This window comes from Molossus molossus, unplaced genomic scaffold (assembly GCF_014108415.1).
Source record: "Molossus molossus isolate mMolMol1 unplaced genomic scaffold, mMolMol1.p scaffold_m16_p_19, whole genome shotgun sequence".
NCBI classification, from domain to species: Eukaryota; Metazoa; Chordata; class Mammalia; order Chiroptera; family Molossidae; genus Molossus; species Molossus molossus.
The window spans coordinates 12,028,711-12,050,426 of record NW_023425354.1 but is presented as its reverse complement, the minus strand read 5'-3'; the positions used below and the strand labels follow the sequence as shown (position 1 = coordinate 12,050,426).

Sequence of the window (21,716 nt, the reverse complement as noted above, 5' to 3'; positions counted from 1 at the left end):
CTGGCCAGTTTGGTTTAGCGGTTAAGAGCGTCAACCAGTGGACCAAAGAACCATGGGTATGATTCTGGTCAAGGGCATGTTACCTCGGTTGTGGTTTGTCCCCAGCCCTGGTTGGAGTTGTGCAGGAGGCAACCAGTTGATATGTCCCTCTCACATCAATGTTTCTCTCTCTCTCTCCCTCCCTCACACTCTGAGATAATTTTTTTTTTAAAAAATCCTCAGGTGAGGATTAAAAAAATAAAAAATAATAAAATAGAAAGAGCCACATCAAAGGATATATCACAGTAAAACTTCAGAATATTGAAGACCATGAAAAGAGCCCAAACACTTTAGAAAGAAGAAAACAGGTTAGACATGATGGAAATAATCAGAATGGCCCTTACTTCTCAACAGCAACACTAGATGCTAAAACACAATCAATCAAATCTTTCAAGTAAAATTGATTTTTTTATTTAGGATCCTATACCCAGCCAAATTATCTAGTATTAGGTTCAAAAGGGCATTTTCAGACATGTAATGAAAAATAAGGAAAGTATTTCTCATGCACCCATTCTTAGTAAGCAACTAGAGCTTGTACTGAAAAAAAGGAAGTAAACCAAGAAAGATGTAGGACCCAAGAAACAGAATCAACGTGGGAAAACAGCAAAAAGAAGTCCCAGTGTGAGGTTCACCAACCCTACAGAGTAACAAGCAATAGTTCAGGTGAGAGTAGAAATGCTGAGGGCTGCAGAAAGGACATCAACAAGGAAAACATGGAATTGCTACAATTGAGAGTTTGGAAAATAGAAAATATTTCATTTTATGTATTTATTTTAACCCTCACCCGAGGACAAGTTGTTACTGATTTTTAGAGAGAGAAAAACGTCAATGTGAGAAACATCGACTGGTTGCCTCCTGTATGCACCCCAACCATAAATCAAACCCACAACCTAGGTATGTGCCCTGACCAAGAATTGAACTGGCAACACTTTGGTGCATGCACAACGCTCCAACCAACTGAGCGACCCAGCCTTGGACAGGAAATGATAGGATGTTTTACTTTATTTTTATCCTTTACTGATTTGAGAGAGAGAGAGGAAGTGAGAGAGACAGAAACATCCATGAGAGAGAACATAAATTGGCCGCCTCCTGCATGCCCCCCACTGGGGATCGGGCCCACAACCTGGGCATGTGTCCTTACTGGGAATCAAACCGGCGACCTCTTGGTGCATGGGTCAATGCTCAACCACTGACCCACACTGGCCGGACTGATAAGATGTTTTAAAATAAGAGATAATGCACTGGGCTAAGTACATAGAACACTAAGCAGTTAGGAAGGGGGAAAAAAAAGGTAGTAATTCCAGGAAAACAATTACAAAGAAATAACCATAGCACACTGATTCAAGTGTGAATGACATTTAATAGTCATAACAGTATAATCAATACCTCATAACTTATCCTAAAACCATGCTGACTATAATGAGAGCACAGAAGAAAGTAAGGGTAATTTATCAGGGCTAAATGCTCACCTACTATAACAAAGGCAAGAGAGGACTGTTACCATGGTAATTACCAGAAAAATAATAACAAGCTACAAGAATTGAAAGCCACTGCCTCTGGAGAAGTCTCAGGTGGGAAGAGGTACATCAGGGAACCACTTTTGTTCATTGTAAGCCTTTAATACTATTTTTTCAATGTTTACATACTACTTTGATAAAGACACAATGATATGGGGAAACCCTGCTTTATAGCAAATAAATCAGTTTAATATGATCCTAGTTATCTTTTTGAAATATGTAGATAAAAACATGGTACAAAAAAATGGAATTTTAAAAATATATAAAACCATATTCAGTGGTTATCTTTGGTTGGTAGGATTACAGATGATTTCCATTTTTATCTGTGCATAATGTGTATTTTCCCAAAAGAGTAAATCCACACTATTTTTATTATTTTTCATTGTAACTTTAAAAACCACCTGAGAATCGATGAAATCTCAGAGGAAGGAGGGAGACAGTGAGAGGATCATGGGCTGGTTTAAACACCTGGAAAAGTGGTGTTTAAGGAACAGGCAGAAAAAGATGGCATGGAGGAACTACAAATGAGCTAAAGTATCAAGAGTGCTTTCTCCAACCATTTAAATAATTGAAGTAAATGTATTATTTGGTATAGTTCTGAAATACATCAGATGTTAAACTAATTTTTTAATGAAAAAGTTAAACATTTAATATTTCTAAACATTTATTACTTCTTAAAGTTCTGTTTTAATGTACATTTTCACTTAAATGTGGTTCTCAAAATATTTTTATACCTTGTCAATTGACAGTTTTCAACAGAATAAACTACTACTTCAATACACTGTAAGTAAGGTCTGTATCTTCAAAGACTCTCCATCTTCATCTCAGAAACACATCAACAGATAATAAAATAGCTAATATTTATTGAACCAGACATTTCATATGCATTAACCCATTTAACCTGCACAACACCTTGAATAAGTACTATATCTCCGTTTTACAAATGAGGAAAGTGAGACACAAAGAGTTGAACAAACTGCCCATCATCACAGAGTCCAGATTCAAACGCATGAAGCCTGGTATAAGATTCTTTACTCTGCAAATCTCTATGCTACATGCTTCCTCTCTAAATCCTTGACTTACACAAAAGACATATCTAGAATCCTCAGATTCTCATACATCATGATAACCTAAAATTTTGTGGTTGGCTTACATGTGCCAGCACCTCCAATACCTGGCACAAATCCTCACCCTGACAGTGTGAAAATCAACTCCACTCACACTGGTCCTTCTCTGACAAATCCTGGAATTAATTCTCCAAGTTGATTTAAGACAATCGAGCTCTTTCATCCTAAAAGAACTTTAAAACTATCATAACGAACAGCCTTTCCAAAGAACCATAAGATGGCAGAAATGGCGCAGAGGAGTAAGTGAAACTTCCGGAAGTTCACCTCCTCATTCACCTCCTTGAATCTTCCGAAAGCTCCTCTCCGCTAACCTTCCGGAAAGTCATCTGCGCTACCCTTCCGGAAGCTCATCTCCGCTACCCTTCCGGAAGCTCATCTGCGCCAACCTTCCGGAGGGTCATCTGCGCCAACCTTCCGGAAGGTCATCTGCGCCAACCTTCCGGAAGGTCATCTCCGCCAACCTTCCGGAGGGTCATCTCCGCCAACCTTCCGGAGGGTCAACTCCGCCAACCTTCCGGAGGGTCATCTCCGCTAACCTTCCGGAAGTTCACCTATGGCCATGTGGATCTTGAGCAGCTGCTGGACAAGGCCTATGAGCAGCAGATGCAAGTGCACAGCGCCAGTAGCGGGTGGCGGCTGAACCTGGGCCTGCAAAGAAGCAGCTCTTGCTGCGGAAGTGCCTGTGCAAGGCCAAGGAGGAGATGCCGCCCACAGAGAAGCCCAAGGAGATGAAGACGCACCTGAGGGACAAGATCATCCTGCCCAAGATGGTGGGCAGCATAGTGGCTGTCTACAACAGCAAGACTTTTTTTAAATGTTTTGTTTTGTTTTTTCTTTTTGAGAGAGGAAGAAAGAGATAGAAACATTAATGTGAGAAACACTGATCAGCTGCCTCCTGCACATCCCCTACTGGGAATCAAGCCTGCCCCCCAGGCATGTCCCCTGACAGAGAATGGAACCCGTGGACTTTTCAGTCCATGCGTGCACGTTCAATCCACTGAGCCACACTAACCGGGCTAAATCAGCAAGACTTTCAATCAGGTGTAAATCAAGCCTGAGATGATGGATGGGCACACTACCTGGGCAATTCTCCATCACCTACAAGCTGGTGAAGCACTGCCAGCAAGCACTGAGGCCAACCACTCCTCCAGTTTCATCCCCCTCAAGTAGCCAAAAAAGGCACAGACTTACCTTTAAAAAAAGAAAAGAAAGCCCTGGCCATTTTGGCTCAGAGGCGGGCACTGGCCCTCAGACCAATTTCCGGTAAAGGGTACATACCTGGGTTGCAGGTTCAATGCTCAAGACGCAGTTGTACAGGAGGCAATCAATCAATGTGTCTCTCTCACATTGAGGTTTCTCTCTCTCTCTCTCTCTTCCTCCCTCCTTTCCACTTTAAAAAAAAAAAAAAAAGGAAAAATATCCTCAGGTGAGGATTAACAACAAAAAAAGGAGTAATATAACAATATCCAAAAATATATAAAACTATTTGATATAGACCAGTAGACAAAACAATTAAAACACCATATAGTTATGGTTATGTGCATTTTAATTCTTCGTTATTTTACTTTCAATCTTTTTTTTTAATTTTTTTTTTCTTTATTGATTTTAGAGAGAGAGAGAGAGAAACATCGATGAGAGAGAACATCAATTGGCCACCTCCTACATGCCCCCCACTGGGGATTTGGCCCACAACCTGGGCAGGTGCCCTGACCAGGAATCAAGCTGGTGACCTCTTAGTACACAGGTTGTCACTCAACCCCTGAGCCACACCAGCCGGGCTACCTTAAACCTTTTAAAGTATATTTTGCAAGTATAAGGTGTGTTTTTTTGTTTGTTTGTTTTTTAAAGAAATTTCCTGCCTTTGGAGGCTTATCATTTTAAAGAACCAAGAACATGAAAAAAATTAGAATAATGAGGGTCAGTGCTAAATTATGAAATAGAGACTATTACTACCATAAGCATCCATTCAAAGAGGAAAGAGACCCAGGTGAGCAACAGTACTCTGGGAAGACTTATCCTGGGAAGATGTCTCCCAAGAAGTGGGATTGGAGCCTGGCTAAGGAACAGGGAGGGAGGAATCTGTTCAATACAAAGAGGGCATCTGCTAGGATTTGCACCTGCCCTGTCACCACATTACTACTGGTCTCCCACCACTACTACCACCTTCATCACCCCTGTATCCCACCTCCAAGGATCTGCAGTCACAGAGAGGACACCTGGTCTTGAGGACTGAGGAAAGAAGAAACCGTCATCCCATAACATTCCCAGTCCTGCTGCACAAACACATTTCAATACACATATACACAGGAAGAGTAGATGAGCATGAACACAAGACTATTTATTATTGCATACCTCAGATACACCTCTTTGCTCTCACAGATCATGTTGCCCAACTTTTTAATAACTTTCTGGGGCCCTCATTTTCTTTCTTTTAATTATCATGTTTAACTTCTTCAGATACTTAAAACTGAATACATATCTCATTAATTTCCTTTATACCCTTTAATTCCTACTGCTACTAAAAGCACAACCATTCTTTTTTTATTAATTAATTTTTGTTACCGATGTTTCTCCTTTTCCCCTCCTAAACACCTTCCTCCCGACATCCCCCCCCCCCCCCCCGCAAAGCACAATCATTCCTATAGAGGCATTTGATGCATTCCTCTCTCTGTCTACACTTCTGATGTTGCTGAGGCCTGGAGAACTGTGAAGTAGTTCCTGAATTGATCTTCCATCCAAGGCTACAAAACCTATCCAGATCCCCACCAGCTATCTTGTCCTCTTCCAATCCATCCTGCAGAACAGAAGTTATGGCTAGACTTCCTAATGTCCCACTGAAATCATATCCCATTTGTTCCCAAATCTTCTGGTTGATCCCCAACACCCACAAATAAAACAGATCTGAAATAAATTAGTGGGGATGTGCTCCAGAAACTATCTCCTCCATTAATTCTCTCAATCTGAGGGGGGGGAAGAGCTGGCTGCACCAGTGGTTTAATAGCATCTTTGTGATTTGATTTGGTTTTGTTTCATGCTTCTGCATGATGCTGATGGAAATATAATATATCCCTTGGGTGTTTCAGTAATAAATAGAAGTGAAAAATGACTGAGGATCACTGCTCTAGTCCAATTCTTACCCCACAGATGAGGAAGGAAAAATATAAATGCTCCAGCCTGGTTGTGTAGGTCCTGCCCAGCAATGGAGCTTTATAGTTTATTTCCTATTCAAGCTCAAGCTCTTGCTAAACTGGGTTACTTAAGACTGCCCACACATTAAAATCAGTGCCTTCGTTCATGCTGCTCCTTCCCTCCACCTGTCCATCCTCATTGTCCACATGCTCATTCAGGAAGCATATGCACACACCAACTTCACCAGTAGAGTATGATCCCAACCTCCTTTAAACCTCCACTACCCTTTGTACCTCACTTGTAGCAACCAGAAATTACAAATATACTAAGAAAATATTTGGTTGACACTGATGGAAATAAATATTGCTAAACCAATAACAAATTCTGCTGCAGATAAATCTACAGTTCATTCATGGCATCTATGCCACTGATCTCCACCGTCATAATCCTTAGAGGACATAAATTACTAACTCTCCCAGAGTAACACCAGAGCTTTTGCTTTCTGTAGTCACCAGGGGTTCCTAATTTCAAAATGCCAACTAAGTATTCTCTGAAGTCCCATACAAGTTAAATGCAAGAAATATTCTATTTCAATTACAATTTAAATTTTTTAAATTAGCAAATGCTAAATTTTAAGGTGCTGTCAGAACTTTACAAAATGTCTATTCAAATACAATCCTTCAAAGTATTGGCAAAGTATGTCATAAAACCTACAGGTTAGACCTGACCAGTGAGGCTCAGATGGTTGAGCTGCGTGTGTCCTGGGCACTGAAAGCCCCAGTTCAATTCTCGCTCAGGGCACATGCATGCCCAGTTTTCAGATTTGGTCCCCAGTCAGGGTGCGTACAGGAGACAACCAATGGATGTTTCTCTCTCACATCAATATTTCTTTCTCTCTCTCCCTTCCTCTCTCTTTAAAAATCAATTTTTTAAAAAGTTAAAAAAAAGAAAGAAAACCCTATAGGCTGAAATATCTTTGAATTTGACCAGTTTAAGCAAAACTAGATGGCTTCAATTTTGTATTAACAGCAACATGTCATGTGAGTATCTTACATACCCATTTAAATTTTTTCTCCATAAAAGGAAAACATTTAATCTCCAGTGAATAAACCATTTTAAATCTGATTTTAGAAATTAAGCTAGTAATATCATCCAATGTCTTTGAATCATTAACAGTTATATCACCTACAAAGTACTCAATAAATGAATACATTATTTCTTATACTAAGAATTTAATGTTAGCATTTAAGCCAATACTCTAGTCTGCAAAAATTAATCTAAATTACCAATAAAGTATATTCCTCTTTTAGCCTTGACAGTACAGCAAGATTCAAATCCACCAATCACATTTCTTTATGTTGTTTTTGAAATATCTTGAACCAGCCCTAGAATGTTTTTACTTCCAAAGCATATACACATATACACATTTACAGCCTTCTTCCAGCCCTTATTATCTGGAAGTACATACAAAAATTAAACTAATGAAACTAGTGCTTAGTCCAAACAACCCACTGTCATGCACTGTTAACTCATTCTAGGCAAATGGGTATAGTCTAAAACTTTAGAACACAAAATGTATTATCCCTTTTACCATAATCTTGAGAAATAATGTGTCTCAAAAGTAAAACATCCAACAAGTAAACACCACATCCAATAAAGAAAAGAAAATGCCTGGCAAGCAAAACACACTAACTCTGCTACTAAAAATACTTATTGGTCAAACTGCCTATCAACATCTAATTAGACCAATTTTTAGTATTCCAAATCCAAAGTATTTAGGATTTATGGCACCCAGTAACGAATTATCAAAATTTCATCTATTACAAGTTCTCACCTACTGACAATAACTTATGGAACCAATCTTTGATGAGCACCTGCTACTGCTACATGCAATACACTTTGCTAGGAAATGTAGGGGACAGAAGATTCATATAAAGACATAAAATACTTAATTTCATAAAGATAGGATAAGTATACATAACAGAGTGTTATTAAGGAAAAAAAATGTCATGTAAGTACATAAATATACAAGTACTAATTACATCAGTATTGTAATCACTTTCCTTTTATTTTCCCAAGCCCCTAGCTTAGGGCCTGGCACATAATAAATGCTCAATAAATGTTTTTAGAAAAAGGAAACCCAACTGCAAATTGTAATTTAACTCAGCATATACACAGTTATAAATCCTAAGTATTATTTGCTAGGCCTTCAAAGAGAAATGAACAGCTGAACTGCCCTGCCAAAATGTCCTGGGATAGTGTAACTCAGTCTCCAAGGGTCTTGCAATTCTGAGCTCTTGGTGGAAAAAACCACATTGTGATTTCTTAAAGTAAAAACTGTAGAAAATATACTAAAATCAAGTTGGCAAGAAATGAAAAGTGACATAGTCCCCTCTATATACAAAACCTAAATACTTGACACTTGATTCATTCCCTTCATTCTCTCCATCCAGCAAACTCCACTCCCCACCCCTAAAGGCAGGCAGAGGTCCCTATGGTCAGGCAAAAGAAGTGACTTTTTCATTTGCTGTTAGGATGATCTAAATGGGATTACACCTGGCTTAATACTCATACTCCTCCGATAAGTATTTAAGCATTTTTTTTTTTAAATGGAAACATTTAAATTTAACCACTTCTACTACCCTAGTCTCTTAAATTAAAACACAAGTGACACACTTTTCTTTAAGATCTTATTTCCTCATAAACTTTACTTTGTAAATACTCTTAAAATTGGATTCTAATTTAGTTAATCCAGATTAACAAAATTTAAAGAAAAGAATCTTGCAGGTTATTGCTACAAATAATGCTTTTTTCACAAGTGAGTAAGATGCAACTACGTATTTAATACAAAGCAGCAAATGTGTGCTTTAAAAAAAAATGCATTTAAGTATCAGCCTAGAGAAACTTTTGTGAGAAATTAGGAGTCACCCGGAAGAAAATTCTTTACAGATCCAGGAAGATTTTTATACTTCGAAATGGGATAAAAACAAAAAGTCATTTTCTAATAAATCCCTCTATACTTTTGCTATGTAACTTAGAAGTTGGTCCAAAAGTTCATCTCCAGCAATTACGTCTGCATGATCAACTCTACGTGTCCTGCAACAGGTGACACGAAACTGCGTTTCTCGGGCAAAGCAAAAAGATCAAATCAGTAAGACCTATGTTCCTAAGATTTCTTACTTTTATTTTGGATCTTACTAAAATGGCTTTGAATGGGATAGATGACCACGTTTGTTTTGGTTCTGTTTGGTTTTCTGCTTTTCTTTTTAATCAGCCATTCACTAGCAACTGTGGCACGAGTCCATTAGCACTCAAGAATAAAAACAAACACAGGACCAGATAAGGCTCCCCTAACCCAAACTGACCCATTTCCTCAACACAATTTTAAAACCATAAGGCTAGGGGTGGCAAGAGAAGCCTGGTGAGTGTGTGTGTGCGCCACAACCTGTCTGAACCCTCAATTCCACATTAAGGAACAGATATATAATAAAAATCTAAAAGAAACCACATTAGAAATGCAGAGAGGTCTGCAAAACAAGAAGCTTCTTTCATTCCAAAAAACCAAACCCACACAAGGGGAGACAAATGAATGCAACGGGGCCAAAGTTTGGATCCTGCCCCACAGAGACACTGCACTGGCACACATTTTGAAGAGGAAAATGAGGGGGATGAGGGCAGAGAAAGAGAGCGAGCCAGAGTGTGGCCTGCAAACTGCAACAATGCAATCTCCATTTTGAACAATGAGCCTCTTTCCTCTGGTAAATCTAGTGTTTTTGCCACTTGAGGTAACGTCGCATTTCCCCTCTACGGGGAGAAGTGGGGGTGGGGGAGACCAGAGCGGGTGAGCATGGGGGAGGCAGAGGAGTGGGAAGGAGTCTGCGGCACTGGGCTGGGTGGTACCTGGGGTGCTGCTGTAGGTGCTGTGGCTCCTGAAGCTGCTTTCCGTGCAGTAGCTGGCGTCGTCGTCGTCGTCGTCCATCTCCTCCGGATAATCGGAGTCATCGTCGTCCTCCTCCATCTCATCTTCCTCGTCGTCCTCAGAATCCTGGGTCTCCTCGGCGTCGCCATCCTCCTCCTCCTCGGAGACCATGTCCTCCTCCTCCTCCTCCTCGCTCTCGTGGTCATCGTACACCACTTTGTTGACGGCCCTCCGGGCCGGGGTGGTCCGGGCCAGGTGGCCGCCGCCGCCCCCGCCCCCCGTCCTGCCGCCCCCGCCTCCTCGCCCCCCCCGGCCCGGGGCGCTGGTGCTGGGGGGGGCCGGCGGCGGCGGCGGCGGCGGCGGCTTCCTCCGGCTACTGCTGCCCCCCCTGGGCGAGCTCAGCCGCGTCTTGGGCGCCACCTCAGCCTGGGCGGCGGCCCACCTGCCCCGGCTGCTGCCGCGGTGCCGCGAGCGGAGCCCCCCGATGGGTCCGGACGTGGGAGGCGGCGGCGGCGGCGGGGCCGGGGCGCAGCGCTCCGCAGCGGGAGCCGCGGGCTGCTTGGGCGGCCTGCCCCGCCGGCCCCTCATGTCGGAGCTGAGGCGGGGGGAGAAGGAAAGCGGAGGGGGAGGGGCGGGCGGAGAGGTGGCGGTGGGGGGCGCCGGGGCCGAGTGGGGAGGCCCGCGGGGCCGGGCGGGAGGGGCCCGGCCGGCGGAAGCGGGTGGAGGGAGAAGGCTCAATCCGAATTGCTGGGGCCCCACTCCGGATCGCCTTCAGCCGCCATCTTGTTTCTTCCCTCTTGCTCGGTGACTGGGGGAACCGACAGCGGCCGCAGGCCCGGAGCGCGGTCACGTGAGCTGCGCCGCCGACGAGCCTGGGACGGAGTGAGGCCGCGCGGCGGCCGCTAGGGGGAGCGCGGGAGCGCCAGGTCGGGGGCGGGGAGCCCCGGGCGCCTCCGCGCGGTGCGGCGGGGCTGGACCTCAGACACTGGCGGCGCGGACCGGAGCGGCGCTCCCCCTCGCCGGGCGACCGGCACCCAAAGCTCTGGAGACCACTGTCTCTGCGGGGCCCACTCAACAGAGCCTCCTTCTCGCTCTTCCCCTTCCCCGGCTCGGAGAGCAGAACAGGGGAACCCCCAAACGTACCCCTCCGCCGCCCTCTTGGGAGAACTGATGCTGAAAGCTGCGGCGTTGCGAAAGGGGGCGACCGGAGCAACAAGGAGACGGGACAGCGCCACGACGGAGGGAAATTAGCGGGGTGGGGGCGGGAGAGAGCCCCCAGAAACGTGGAAGTCCCCAGGCTTGGTTGTGGAGAGTACTGAAGTTTATCGCAATGACAGCTGCGCGGGGGCAGTACCAGGAACCACGCCCGCGGTTGCCAGACCCCTAGGGAGGGCGACCGAGACGCCTTCCATTCGAATCCCCGTCCGAGAAGCTCCGATGAACTCCTGCGTGAACTTCTCCCAGCTCCTTCCACCTTTCCCGGGATCCTGGCTGGAAACTCGACCACCTCGGCGAGAGCTTTGCAGCTTCTCCTTTGCACTAGAAAGGGTGACTTCCTGCGTAAACCTACTTCAAACTGTGTGCTTGTGTTATCAGGAAATAATTTTAATTTCTTCGTCTGACAAGTCATCAGGTCTCGGCTTCGCCCAAGGAAGGAATCAGGATGATTAAATTTTAGGAATCCCCGGACCAAACCAGAGGAACTCCACTCACAGTGGTCAAGGCCAACTCTGGGAATAAGAGAAAGGTTGTATAAACATATTAGTATTTATTGAGAGGTATGACCCCCAAGAAGTGATTTAAAGAAATACAAGGGCCAGCCCTGGCCAGTTTGGCTCAGCGGTTGAGCGTCAGCCTGCGGACCAGAGAGTCCTGGGTTTGGTTCCCGCTAGGGGCATGTACCACAAAAAAAAAAAAAAAGGGAAGAAAGAAAAGAAATACAGGGCCTACCCTGGCCACTTTTAGCCTTTGGACTAAACAGTTATGCGTTCAATTCCCAGTCAAGGGCACTTACCTCAGTTGCAGGTTGGCTCCCAAGCCCTGGTGGGAGTGTGATGGAGGCAACCAGTGGATGTGTCTCTCACATCCTTTCTTTTTCTCTCTCGTTCTCTCCCTCCCTCCCATTCTATCTAAAAATCAATGGAAAAATATCCTCCAATGAGGATTTTTATTTATTTTTATTTATTTATTTATTTGTATCCTCACCCGAGGACATTTTTCCATTTTTTATTCAGATATAGCGGGAAGGAGAGAGAGGAAGAGAGAGAGAAACATCGATGTGAAAGGGACACATCGAGTGGCTGCCACCCGCACGACCCAACCAGGGCCGGGGACAAATTGCAACCCAAGTACATGCCCTTAGCGGGAACTGAATCCGGGTCTCCCTGGACTGCAGGCCGATACTCTAACCGCTGAGCCAAATCGGCCAGGGCCCAATGAGGATTTTTAAAAAGAAAGAAGGAAATACAGGCCCTGTCTGGGTAGTTCTGTTGGGAGTGTCCTCCCTGTTTTTCCAAGGTTGCAGGTTTGATTCTTGGTCAGGGCACATACAAACATCGACCAATGAATGCATAAATAAGTGGAACAACAAAGTCGATGTTTCTTTCTCTCTCCCTCCCTCTTATTTCCTCTCTCTTTTCTTTTAAATTTTTTTCTTTATTGATTTTAGAGAGAGGAAGGGAGAGAGAGAGATAGAAACATCTATGAGAAAGAACATCAATTGACCACCTGCTGCATGCCTCCCACTGGGGATCAGGCCCACAACCTGGGCATGTACCCTGACTGGGAATTGAACTGGTGACCTCTTGGTGCATGGATCAATGCTCAACCACTGAGCTACAACAGCCAGGCTTACTTCCTCTCTCAAATAAATAAATACATTTTATAAAAAGAAGAAATATAATTAACAGGATTCTATCCACCGAGTGGTTTATTGCAATCTAGTTACAAGGATATAATGCATGTATAAAATGAAAATGTAAAACACAAGCATTAATTGCCAATTTAATTTATTCAGTATAATTTGCTTAAGCACCAAGGGTGACAAACATGCCTTCAGGGACCACTTAAGTAATGAAAGTAAATAAAGTGGGCAGGGTGAGGACTTTGTCAAATGGAAGTGCCTGTGTTTTGTTTAAAGAGGGAAGCTGTGGGCCCTAGCCGGCGTGGTTCATTCGGTAGGAGCATGTCCATACACCAAAAGATCACAGGTTTGATTCCCAGTCATTCGGTAGGAGCATGTCCATACACCAAAAGATCACAGGTTTGATTCCCAGTCAGGGCACATACCTAGGTTGTGGGTTTGATCCCCTGGAGGCCCATGAGGCATCTGATCTCTCTCACATCTAAGTTACTTTCTCACTCTAAAAAATCAATGAAAATGTCCTTGGGTGAGGATTTAAAAAAAAGAAGGGAGATGTGGGAATATGGGATTAAAATTGCTAGATCTTCAAGAGAGAGAGGATGCAAATGTACATTACATATGAAATGTTGTGGTTTTTTTAAAAAAATTTTTTTGCCCAGCCGGTGTGGCTCAGTGGTTGAGCATTGATCCATGCACCAAGAGGTCGCCAGTTTGATTCCCAGTCAGGGCACATGCCCAGGTTGTGGGCCCAATCCCCATTGGGGGCAAGGGGGCGTGCAGGAGGCAGCCAATCATTGTTCTCTCTCATCGATGTTTCCATCTCTCTCTCTATCCCCCTCTCCCTTCCTCTCCCTCTAAAATCAATAAAGGAAAAAAATAAATAAAATAAAATAATTTTTTTCCTTTATTGATTTTAGAAAGAGGAAGTCAGAGGGAGAGAGACAGAAACATCAATGAGAGAGAACATCAACTAGCTGCCTCCTGCATGCTCCCCAATGGGGATCTGGCCCACAACTTGGGCATGTGTCCTGACTGGAAATCGAACCAGTGACCTCTTGGTGTATGGGTCAGTGCTCAGCCAGAAAGCCACACCAACCAGACTGATTTTTTTTAAATGTTGGCAACTAAGTTAATTTTTTAAAATACTTCAGACTGATCAAAATAGATGCAGTTCAGCCCTGACTGGTTTGGCTCAGCAGTTAGAGCGTCGGCCTATGGACCAGAGAGTCCCGGGTTCAGTTCCTGCTAAGGGCATGTACCTCAGTGCAGTTTGTCCCCGGCCCCCGTTGGGGTCTCGTGGGTGGCAACCACTCGATGTGTCTCTCACATCGATGTTTCTCTCCTTCCTGCTCTACCTGAAGATAAATGCAAAAACATAAAAATAATAAATGAAGATCAGATAAAGCCCAGAAACTATAAGTTTGTGTAAAGTACAGTCCCATGTTCTACAGGAAAAATATTAGAAATGGTGACAGCCTTCAGAGTTCACAAGCTATTTGTGGAGGAAGCCAATTTATAAAAAACTAGAGATGGCACAAGAGATATTTTTGTGTTCTTCTTGGTGTTTTTCATTGTAAGCAACAGAAACTGACTGTGTTTCATTTAAACAGAAGAGAAAGTCATGAGAAGGATGTGGAAACCTCCAGAATCGATGGTTCTAAGTATAAATGGAATCCAAGCTCTCAAGTTGTTATCTTCCAGCTGGTTCAGGAGCTGTGTATTCCATGGGCCATTCTACTCTTTCCTAAAGCCAGTCACTTCTGGTTATTGGGGTCCACAATAGGGCTAGTGAATCTGGTAAGACAGCTAATTTCTTACTTCTTTCACTAAAGTTAGTCCCTTGGTCAGATGCTGTTATGGACTGAATATGTCCCTCCCAAGTTCACATTGAACCCCTGCCCACCTCCTAATGTGATGGTATTAGGAGGTGGGGCCTTTGGGAAATAATTAGGGTTAGATGAAGTCATAAGGGTGGAGCCCTCATGAATGAGATTACTGCCCTTATAAGAGAATAGAGAGCTTACCTTGCCACTGCTCTCTGCCCTGTGAGGACACAGTGAGAAGTTGGTGCTCTGCAACCAGTACCCAACCATGCTGGCACCCTGATCTCAGACTTCCAGCCTTCAGAACTGTGAGAAGTAAATTTCTGTTGTTTAAAAGAAACCCAGTCTGGCCCTGGCCAGTTTGGCTCAGTGGTTGAGCGTCGGCCTGCGGTCCCAAAAGACCCGGGTTCGGTTCCTGGTTTCCGCTAAGGGCACGTACCTTGGTTGCAGTTTGTCCCCGGCCCTGGTTGGGTTGTACAGGTGGCAGCCACTCGATGTGTCCCTTTCACGTCAATGTTTCTCTCCCTCTTCCTCTCTCTCCCTCCCACTCTATCTGAACGAAAAAATGGAAAAATGTCCTCAGGTAAGGATAAAAAATAATAAATAAATAAATAAATAAATAACACCCAGTCTGTGGCAATTTGTTATAGCAACTACATTTCTGTTGTTTGTAAGCCACCCAGGCTGTGGTGATTTTGTGATGGCAGCCTGAACTAAGACAGATGCCACAATGTGTAAGATACCATGATGGAAATAAGGCATTCAGTGGACTCATGTAAGAGGATGATGGGAAAAGCAGATCCAAATTAAGTATAAATATCTTCCCAATGTGATTAACTCACCTTAACCACCATGACAGGAAGAATCTTTTATAATGATTTATTCTAAAATGGGCACTCAGTAGTGGCAGTAGCCTGGTGAGCCTTGCTGAGGAGAAGCCCATGACGAGCTTGTGACCCCAATAAGTAGTCACTGGTTTGACCAAGGAAGGAACTTGCCCTTCATCTATAGTGTCCACTAACTTATTAAATCTTTAGCAGTGGAGACATTTTTTTTTTTTAATCCTCACCCGAGGACATTCTTCCATTTTTTGTTCAGATAGAGTGCGAGGGGGAGAGAGAGAGAGAGAAACATCGACGTGAAAGGGACACATTGAGTGGTTGCCACCCACACGACCCAACCAGGGCCGGGAACAAACTGCAACCGAGGTACATGCCCTTAGCGGGAGGGAACTGAACCCGGGCCTCCCTGGACCGCAGGCCGACGCTCTAACCGCCGAGCCAAACCAGCCAGGGCTGGCAGTGGAGACACTTTGACAAGTATCCATACAGAAGACATACATCCTCATTTATTGTCCTCTCTTCCAAACCTCTTCTTCACCAATCTAAGTCTTTGACCACCTGCCTCATGAATTGGTACAGAACCTTTCTCGAGGCAAAGAGAACCACAAGAGTATAAATCAAAGCTCTGCCCGCTGGGAAGATTTCCTTTTACCATTGTCCTTTCAAGACCACTTGCCTAGTGCAGGTACAACACCTGCGCAGTCACTCCAGCTGATGCCATCTGTAAGCCAAGCTCAAATGTTGTCCTCCTTAGTCACCGGGAAATTTTCCTTAAGGTTACGAATTGAGGGAGGGGTGGCAGTAAAATGGGAGTGAACACACTGTATGTTGCATGCCTGTGCCTTCTCCAGGACCTGCTCAGACCTGTTCTTATATAGTCCATGTCCTCTTGAGGAAGGGAGTGCTACTGGGCACTTTATGGTTAAGTGGACCAGACACTTAGTTCATGATAAGCCACATAGGTTACATGGTCACCTGGTACTCCTTGATGAGGCTTTTAGTCTTCGGAAGGGCCCTGAAACAATTTAAAAACAGTTTCCAAAAAGAAGAATCATTATTAGCCAAAGAGAGTGACGATCATAGTGATGCTTTTTGGGGGACTTGACATGGGCTCTGTACAGCATCCCAGCATGTGGCTGCCCACAGAGCACCATTGGACCCACTGGGATCTGAGGACTCATTAGCAGAGCTCCTTGCACTGCAGCCTGGACCTGCTGAAGAACCTTCTCCTGCTCTGTGCTGCGGTTCAAAGTTAGCAAGCATTCAGGTCACTTGGAAAATGGGTTATCTGTGGTATATGCAGTCTTCTAAATCCAAAGAGAGCTGCCAGGAACTGAGCATGTCCAAAGAAACTACCACACCCCACAGTCCTGAAATTCCTGACATCCTTTATAGTTCTCTGGCTACGGCCACTCACTCTTTTAAAGGCTTGCATTTAATTCCAGGTGACATGGGTGCTTTGTTGAATTGTTTTGCCCCGAGTTGATATGAGGTGTTTTAAGTCGCATACCTCAACACTAGATGCATTTTCTCTACCTCCAGCCTCAAAAGACTAGAAGACAGTCACAGATCACCCCACCCACCCCATTCCCCTGAGAGCCTATGGCCTACAATCTCTTCAGTTCCAATTTCTTTATCAGTTTGGTTCTTGGTTGCAAGCCACAGAAACCAATGCTGCCGGCTTTGAGCTCACAGAATCTCTGGGAGTGCCCAAGAACCAGGCTTGGAGGCTTGCAACCAGGAAGTGTCCAAAATCAGGCTACAGAACTAGTGAGGACAGCATGCTGTCACTGCCTGGCACAAGGCCCAGCTTGTCCTGGTAATACCACCCACACTGGGCACTAGGCACTGCTCCACAGCACTGCTAGCTTCCAGTTCTAAAGCTGGGGGGCGGGGTTTGCCTGAGTACAAAATCTAACTGCAGGAGAGTCCAGGATGGGGAGTACCTGGAGGTTCAGCTCCCATAATGTGGAGGATTCCTTCAGTCCAGGAGGGGATGTAGACCGGATGGGATATGACACAGAGAAGTCAACATGAGTTGACTTAGACTTGGGTAACTTGGAGAGTGATATATCACAGACTATAGTTAAGACTCAGAAAGTCAGCAGAAGTGCTGATTTAGGAAGGAAGTGATTAGCTCTGACATTAGACAGGTCACCCACCCCGGTTTCCTCACAAATAAGGGGGTTAGGTTAGAGCTGTGCTTTCCAACCCTTCACATCATAGCACCCAATGAAGACTAGAGAAATAGCTAGAAGGGCATATTAGATGTGGTAAAAATAAAATGTTTTTTTATAGATGTAATTATAATACAAATTAAAATTAAATATATAGTGTTAGGCAAAATAGTAAGTAGTGAATTTGTAACACTTCCTGAAAATCCCTTTTTTATAAATTTTATTGATTTTTAGAGAGAGAGGAAGGGAGAGGGAGAAAGAGATAGAAACATCAATGAGTGAGAACCTCAATTGGCTGCCTCCAGCATGCTTCTACCAGGGATCAGGCCCACAACTGGGCATGTGCCCTGATTGGGAATTGAACCCCCGCAACCTCTTGGCACATGGGTTGAAGCTCATCCATTGAGCCACACCAGCCAGGCTGAAAAATCCCTTTTTTATTTAATGAAAAACGAACTTGAATCTTGGTACCTAACTTTATGGTCTCAGGTTTGTGTTTTAAATAGCTCATGCAATTCCTAATCAAGACCTTTTAACACTGATCTCTTTAAATCACAAGAAGCTGTCTGCAGCAGTAGTTGATAAAATAAATTTCAACCATCTTTTGTAACTACTCAAACATAACAGTAGAAATTATATTATTGTTAAGAAATTAAGTTAGCCCTGGTCAGTTTGGCTCAGCGGTTGAGCGGCAGTCTGTGGACCAGAGAGTCCTGGGTTCGGTTCCCGCTAGGGGCACGTACCACCAAAAAAAAGAAAAAGAAAAGAAATTAAGTTATATTTAAAGCTCTCCCTCTTCTTTCATTGACTAATGTGCTTAAAAAATTTCTTGTGGATTTTAGATTCAAACTTTTAATAGCTGGTATTTCAAAAAAGCGATGAAGTTCTAATTTGCAGAACATACAGGCATTTTTAGAATAGTCACCTCCCAGTTTGGGCATCATTTGTGGCACATCAGCGACAAACAGAATTATCTAATATAAACATATGTAAAGACAGAGTTTCTGAGCTGCCTGTATCAGAATCCCCGCTGTGCCAACACTCACTCACTCAGGCTCCCCTCTCCACTGGATTGCTCCTCACGCTCCTTGAGTCCCTGAGACACAAACTCCTGCAGCATCTCCATACCGGCAATGGTGTGCCTGCATCTGGCTGCCACAAGTGGCCTCTTGCTCACTATCAGATCCCACTCTCTTGGGCAGTCAGAGGATGAGGCCGTAATAAACAGAGGTGACTGGTCCAGAGACCGCAGCCACTCAGGGCTGGGGGAATGATCATATCCACCCACCATATCGCATTCACTGTGCACTAGTGTGTGCCATCGCTAGTTGGGCAGGTCTGGATTAGATCATCTCTATGGGTCTTTCCAGTGCTAATGTCTATGATTACGATCCTGCTATGTTTCATATTGAAGTAGGCTGAATTTGGCTTATTGATGGAAAAATTAGGTGGGAATGTCTAGGAGACAGTTTGAAATGTGGACTGAGGCTCTGGAGAGATTGTAACTGGAGGTGTAATTTGGGAAGCATTATCATTAAAATGAAAATGGCAACTGTGCCCCGGCTGGTTTGACTCAGTGGTTAGAGCGTCGGCCTGCGGTCCAGAGAGACCCAGGTTCGGTTCCCGCTTAGGGGCACGTATCTGGGTTGCAGTTTGTCCCCGGCCCTGGTTGGGTCGTGCGGGTGGCAGCCACTCGATGTGTCCCTTTCATGTCGATGTTTCTCTCTTCCTCTCTTTCCCTCCCACACTATCTGAGCAAAAAATGGAAAAATGTCCTTGGGTGAGGATTAAAAAAAAGAAAAGAAAATGGCAGCCATGTGGATAAATTCAAGTCTTATGTACAAGAGTACAAAGAGAGAGCATATGTCATATAGGCCTTGGGGAATCACTTACATTTTAGGAGCTGGAAGAAGAGGAAGAGAAGTCTATTCGATGATATAGAGGATGATAAGTCAGTATCAATACTGGCTTTCGGGTAAGGCATAGTGAAGGGAAACCAAGGACAGATTGAGGAAACTGTGCCTCCAAACCTACCAACCTCAAATCTTAGTTTTTCTTCTATCTCTTCAGCCATTTCCCCCAGTTTCTCTTGTGGACATGTTTCCTTCTACCTACTGGCTAAAATGTCATTATCCTCAGGCTCTGTCCTACATACTTACACATCTCCTGGCCCCTCTAGCCCACTCCCATGACTTCAGTGGCCACCCAGTGAGCTCATGTTTCCCCTTTACCAGCATCTCTTGTCCAGACCCATGCCCTGATCACTTGTTTCTCAAGCAACTTTTTGACTAGTTTTCTTATATCCCTGGTACCAGAATATAAGTCCGAATTCAAACACAGATATTCTGTTTACCCAGGCCTAATGCAATCTATCAGTCCTTATTTGGGGAGGAGTACAGCCTGGCTCCAGCTGAGAAAACCAAACCCCATTCGGAGACCTCAAATTTTGCAACTCTGGAAGTACCCTGTGCAATGAGATAGGGTGACCAACTTATCCCAGTTTGCCAAGGACTTTTCCAGTTTTATTTATTTTTTAACTCATCTTTATTGTTGAATGTATTACAGATGTTCCCCCCTTTTTTCCCCATTGACTCCCTCCTCCCCAATCCCGCCTCCCTCCTGCCTTCCCCACATTATTGTGGAGTGTCCCTTGGTTATGCATATTTGCATAGAAATTCTTTGGTTTATCTCATCCCGCCCTCCCTCCCCCCTTCCCTTTGAGGTTCATCAGTCTAACAAGTAATTTGTACTTCTTAATTCCTTCATCTTTTTCACCTACTCCCTCAGCCCCCACCCATCTGGCAAGCAACAAAAAGTTCTCTGTATCTATGAGTCTATTTCTGTTCTGTGACTTTTCCAGTTTTAGCACTAAAAGTCCCACATCCCAGGTCCAAGCAAACTAGGTGGTTGGTCACCCTACAGGGAGATATCCTTTGTGAAGTATTGGCAAGGCAAAGGCCTGGAGAAAGAGTGGCTGTGTTGATCACATCCAGACATTTGATGAATACTGGGGCAGCGGGGGAGGAGCAGATATGCTCCAGCTACTCCCTAGGCCCCCAGGGCTTTTGCAGAGGTCTGCAGGAGCAGGTGGGGGCAACGAGACAGAAATTTAGGTACAAGGTGAATGCGGTCTCATTTAAACCCACAGGCTGGAGAGGCCCAGGGACTTTAGCGATGTATTTACATAGTCAGGATGAGGCCACATTCACATTTTTGTCTAGTGCTCTCTTGTCGATGATTCTACAACACATTCTTACAAGTTAATGGCTGCATCGTATTCCATCAAGACGATTCTGAGTTTGTTTCTAATTTTATCCTGTTATAAATAACCTTCACAAACATCTTTGTGCTAGAAAGTTTTTTCAGTATTAAAATATTTCAATAGCAATTTAAAATGTCAATGATTAAGCATATACATTATGAGATGGTATCCCATTTAATCCTCACAGCATCACTTTGGGGTACGTATTATTTTCTAAGGCCAGAGGTTACATAATTTTCCCAACGTCACATAGTGCGTGATGGAGGCAGGATTTGAGATCAGCATCACTATAAATCTTTTAAAATATGTTGATGAGCCCTGGCTGGTTTGGCTAAAAGGTTAAAGCATCAGCCCATGGACCAAAGAGTCTCGGGTTTGATTCTTGTCAAGGGCATGAATCTTGGTTGCAGTTCTGTTCTGGCCCTGGTCAGGGTTGTGCAGGAGGCAACCTGTCGATATCTCTCTCACATCAACGTTTCTCTCTTTCTCTCTCTCTCTCCTTCCCACTCTGTCTGAGGATAAATGGAAAAATATCCTCAGGTGAGGATATATATATCTCGCTTCTTGGCCTTTTGGCTAAAATCAAGTGTAGTATCTGTTCTTATGAGTTTAATATCTGATACATCCTCTAACCGAGGACAATATATTAAATGGATTTGGGGGATTAGGAGATGGACTAGGAGCTTGCTCCATCCACTCCATGCATCGACCTGGTATGGCAGTATATCTGGGAATGGTGCACCAAAAACAAGTAAATAAAATAAAATATGTCGATGGTGATTGTTTGTTAATTCAGGGCCACAACATCTCTTGCCTGGATTTGCTCAGAGAAGGTGGCGTTGCTGGGGGGACGGGGGCAGGACTTGAGCTAGGCAGATACACTATTCTGAATCACAGGAATGAGGGAAGCAAATTTAGGGGGGTAGAGATGTCCATGGTATGTCTTCACTTGATAAATATTTATTGAGCACCTATATTATATGCTGTTAGTATATACAATGCTATTTTGTGTAGAGTG

At 44.1% G+C, this 21,716-nt stretch overlaps 1 protein-coding gene and 1 non-coding gene across 13 annotated transcripts in view; one reads left to right on the top strand and one right to left on the bottom strand.

Moving 5' to 3' along the window:
- The window catches only part of BPTF (bromodomain PHD finger transcription factor), a 149,651-nt gene extending 139,131 nt beyond the window's left edge, over positions 1 to 10,520 (bottom strand). For all 12 annotated transcript variants that reach the window (XM_036269415.1, XM_036269418.1, XM_036269408.1 and 9 more), the window contains exon 1: positions 9,713 to 10,520. In XM_036269415.1, coding sequence (XP_036125308.1) covers positions 9,713 to 10,319 — 607 coding nt within the window. In that variant the 5' untranslated portion in view covers positions 10,320 to 10,520. The remainder of the gene's footprint in view (positions 1 to 9,712) is intronic.
- Positions 10,521 to 21,254: 10,734 nt separating this feature from the next.
- On the top strand, positions 21,255 to 21,445 carry LOC118635181. Its single transcript, XR_004960512.1, has one exon. It is a non-coding gene; the product is annotated as a U2 spliceosomal RNA (small nuclear RNA).
- Positions 21,446 to 21,716: the final 271 nt, after the last annotated feature.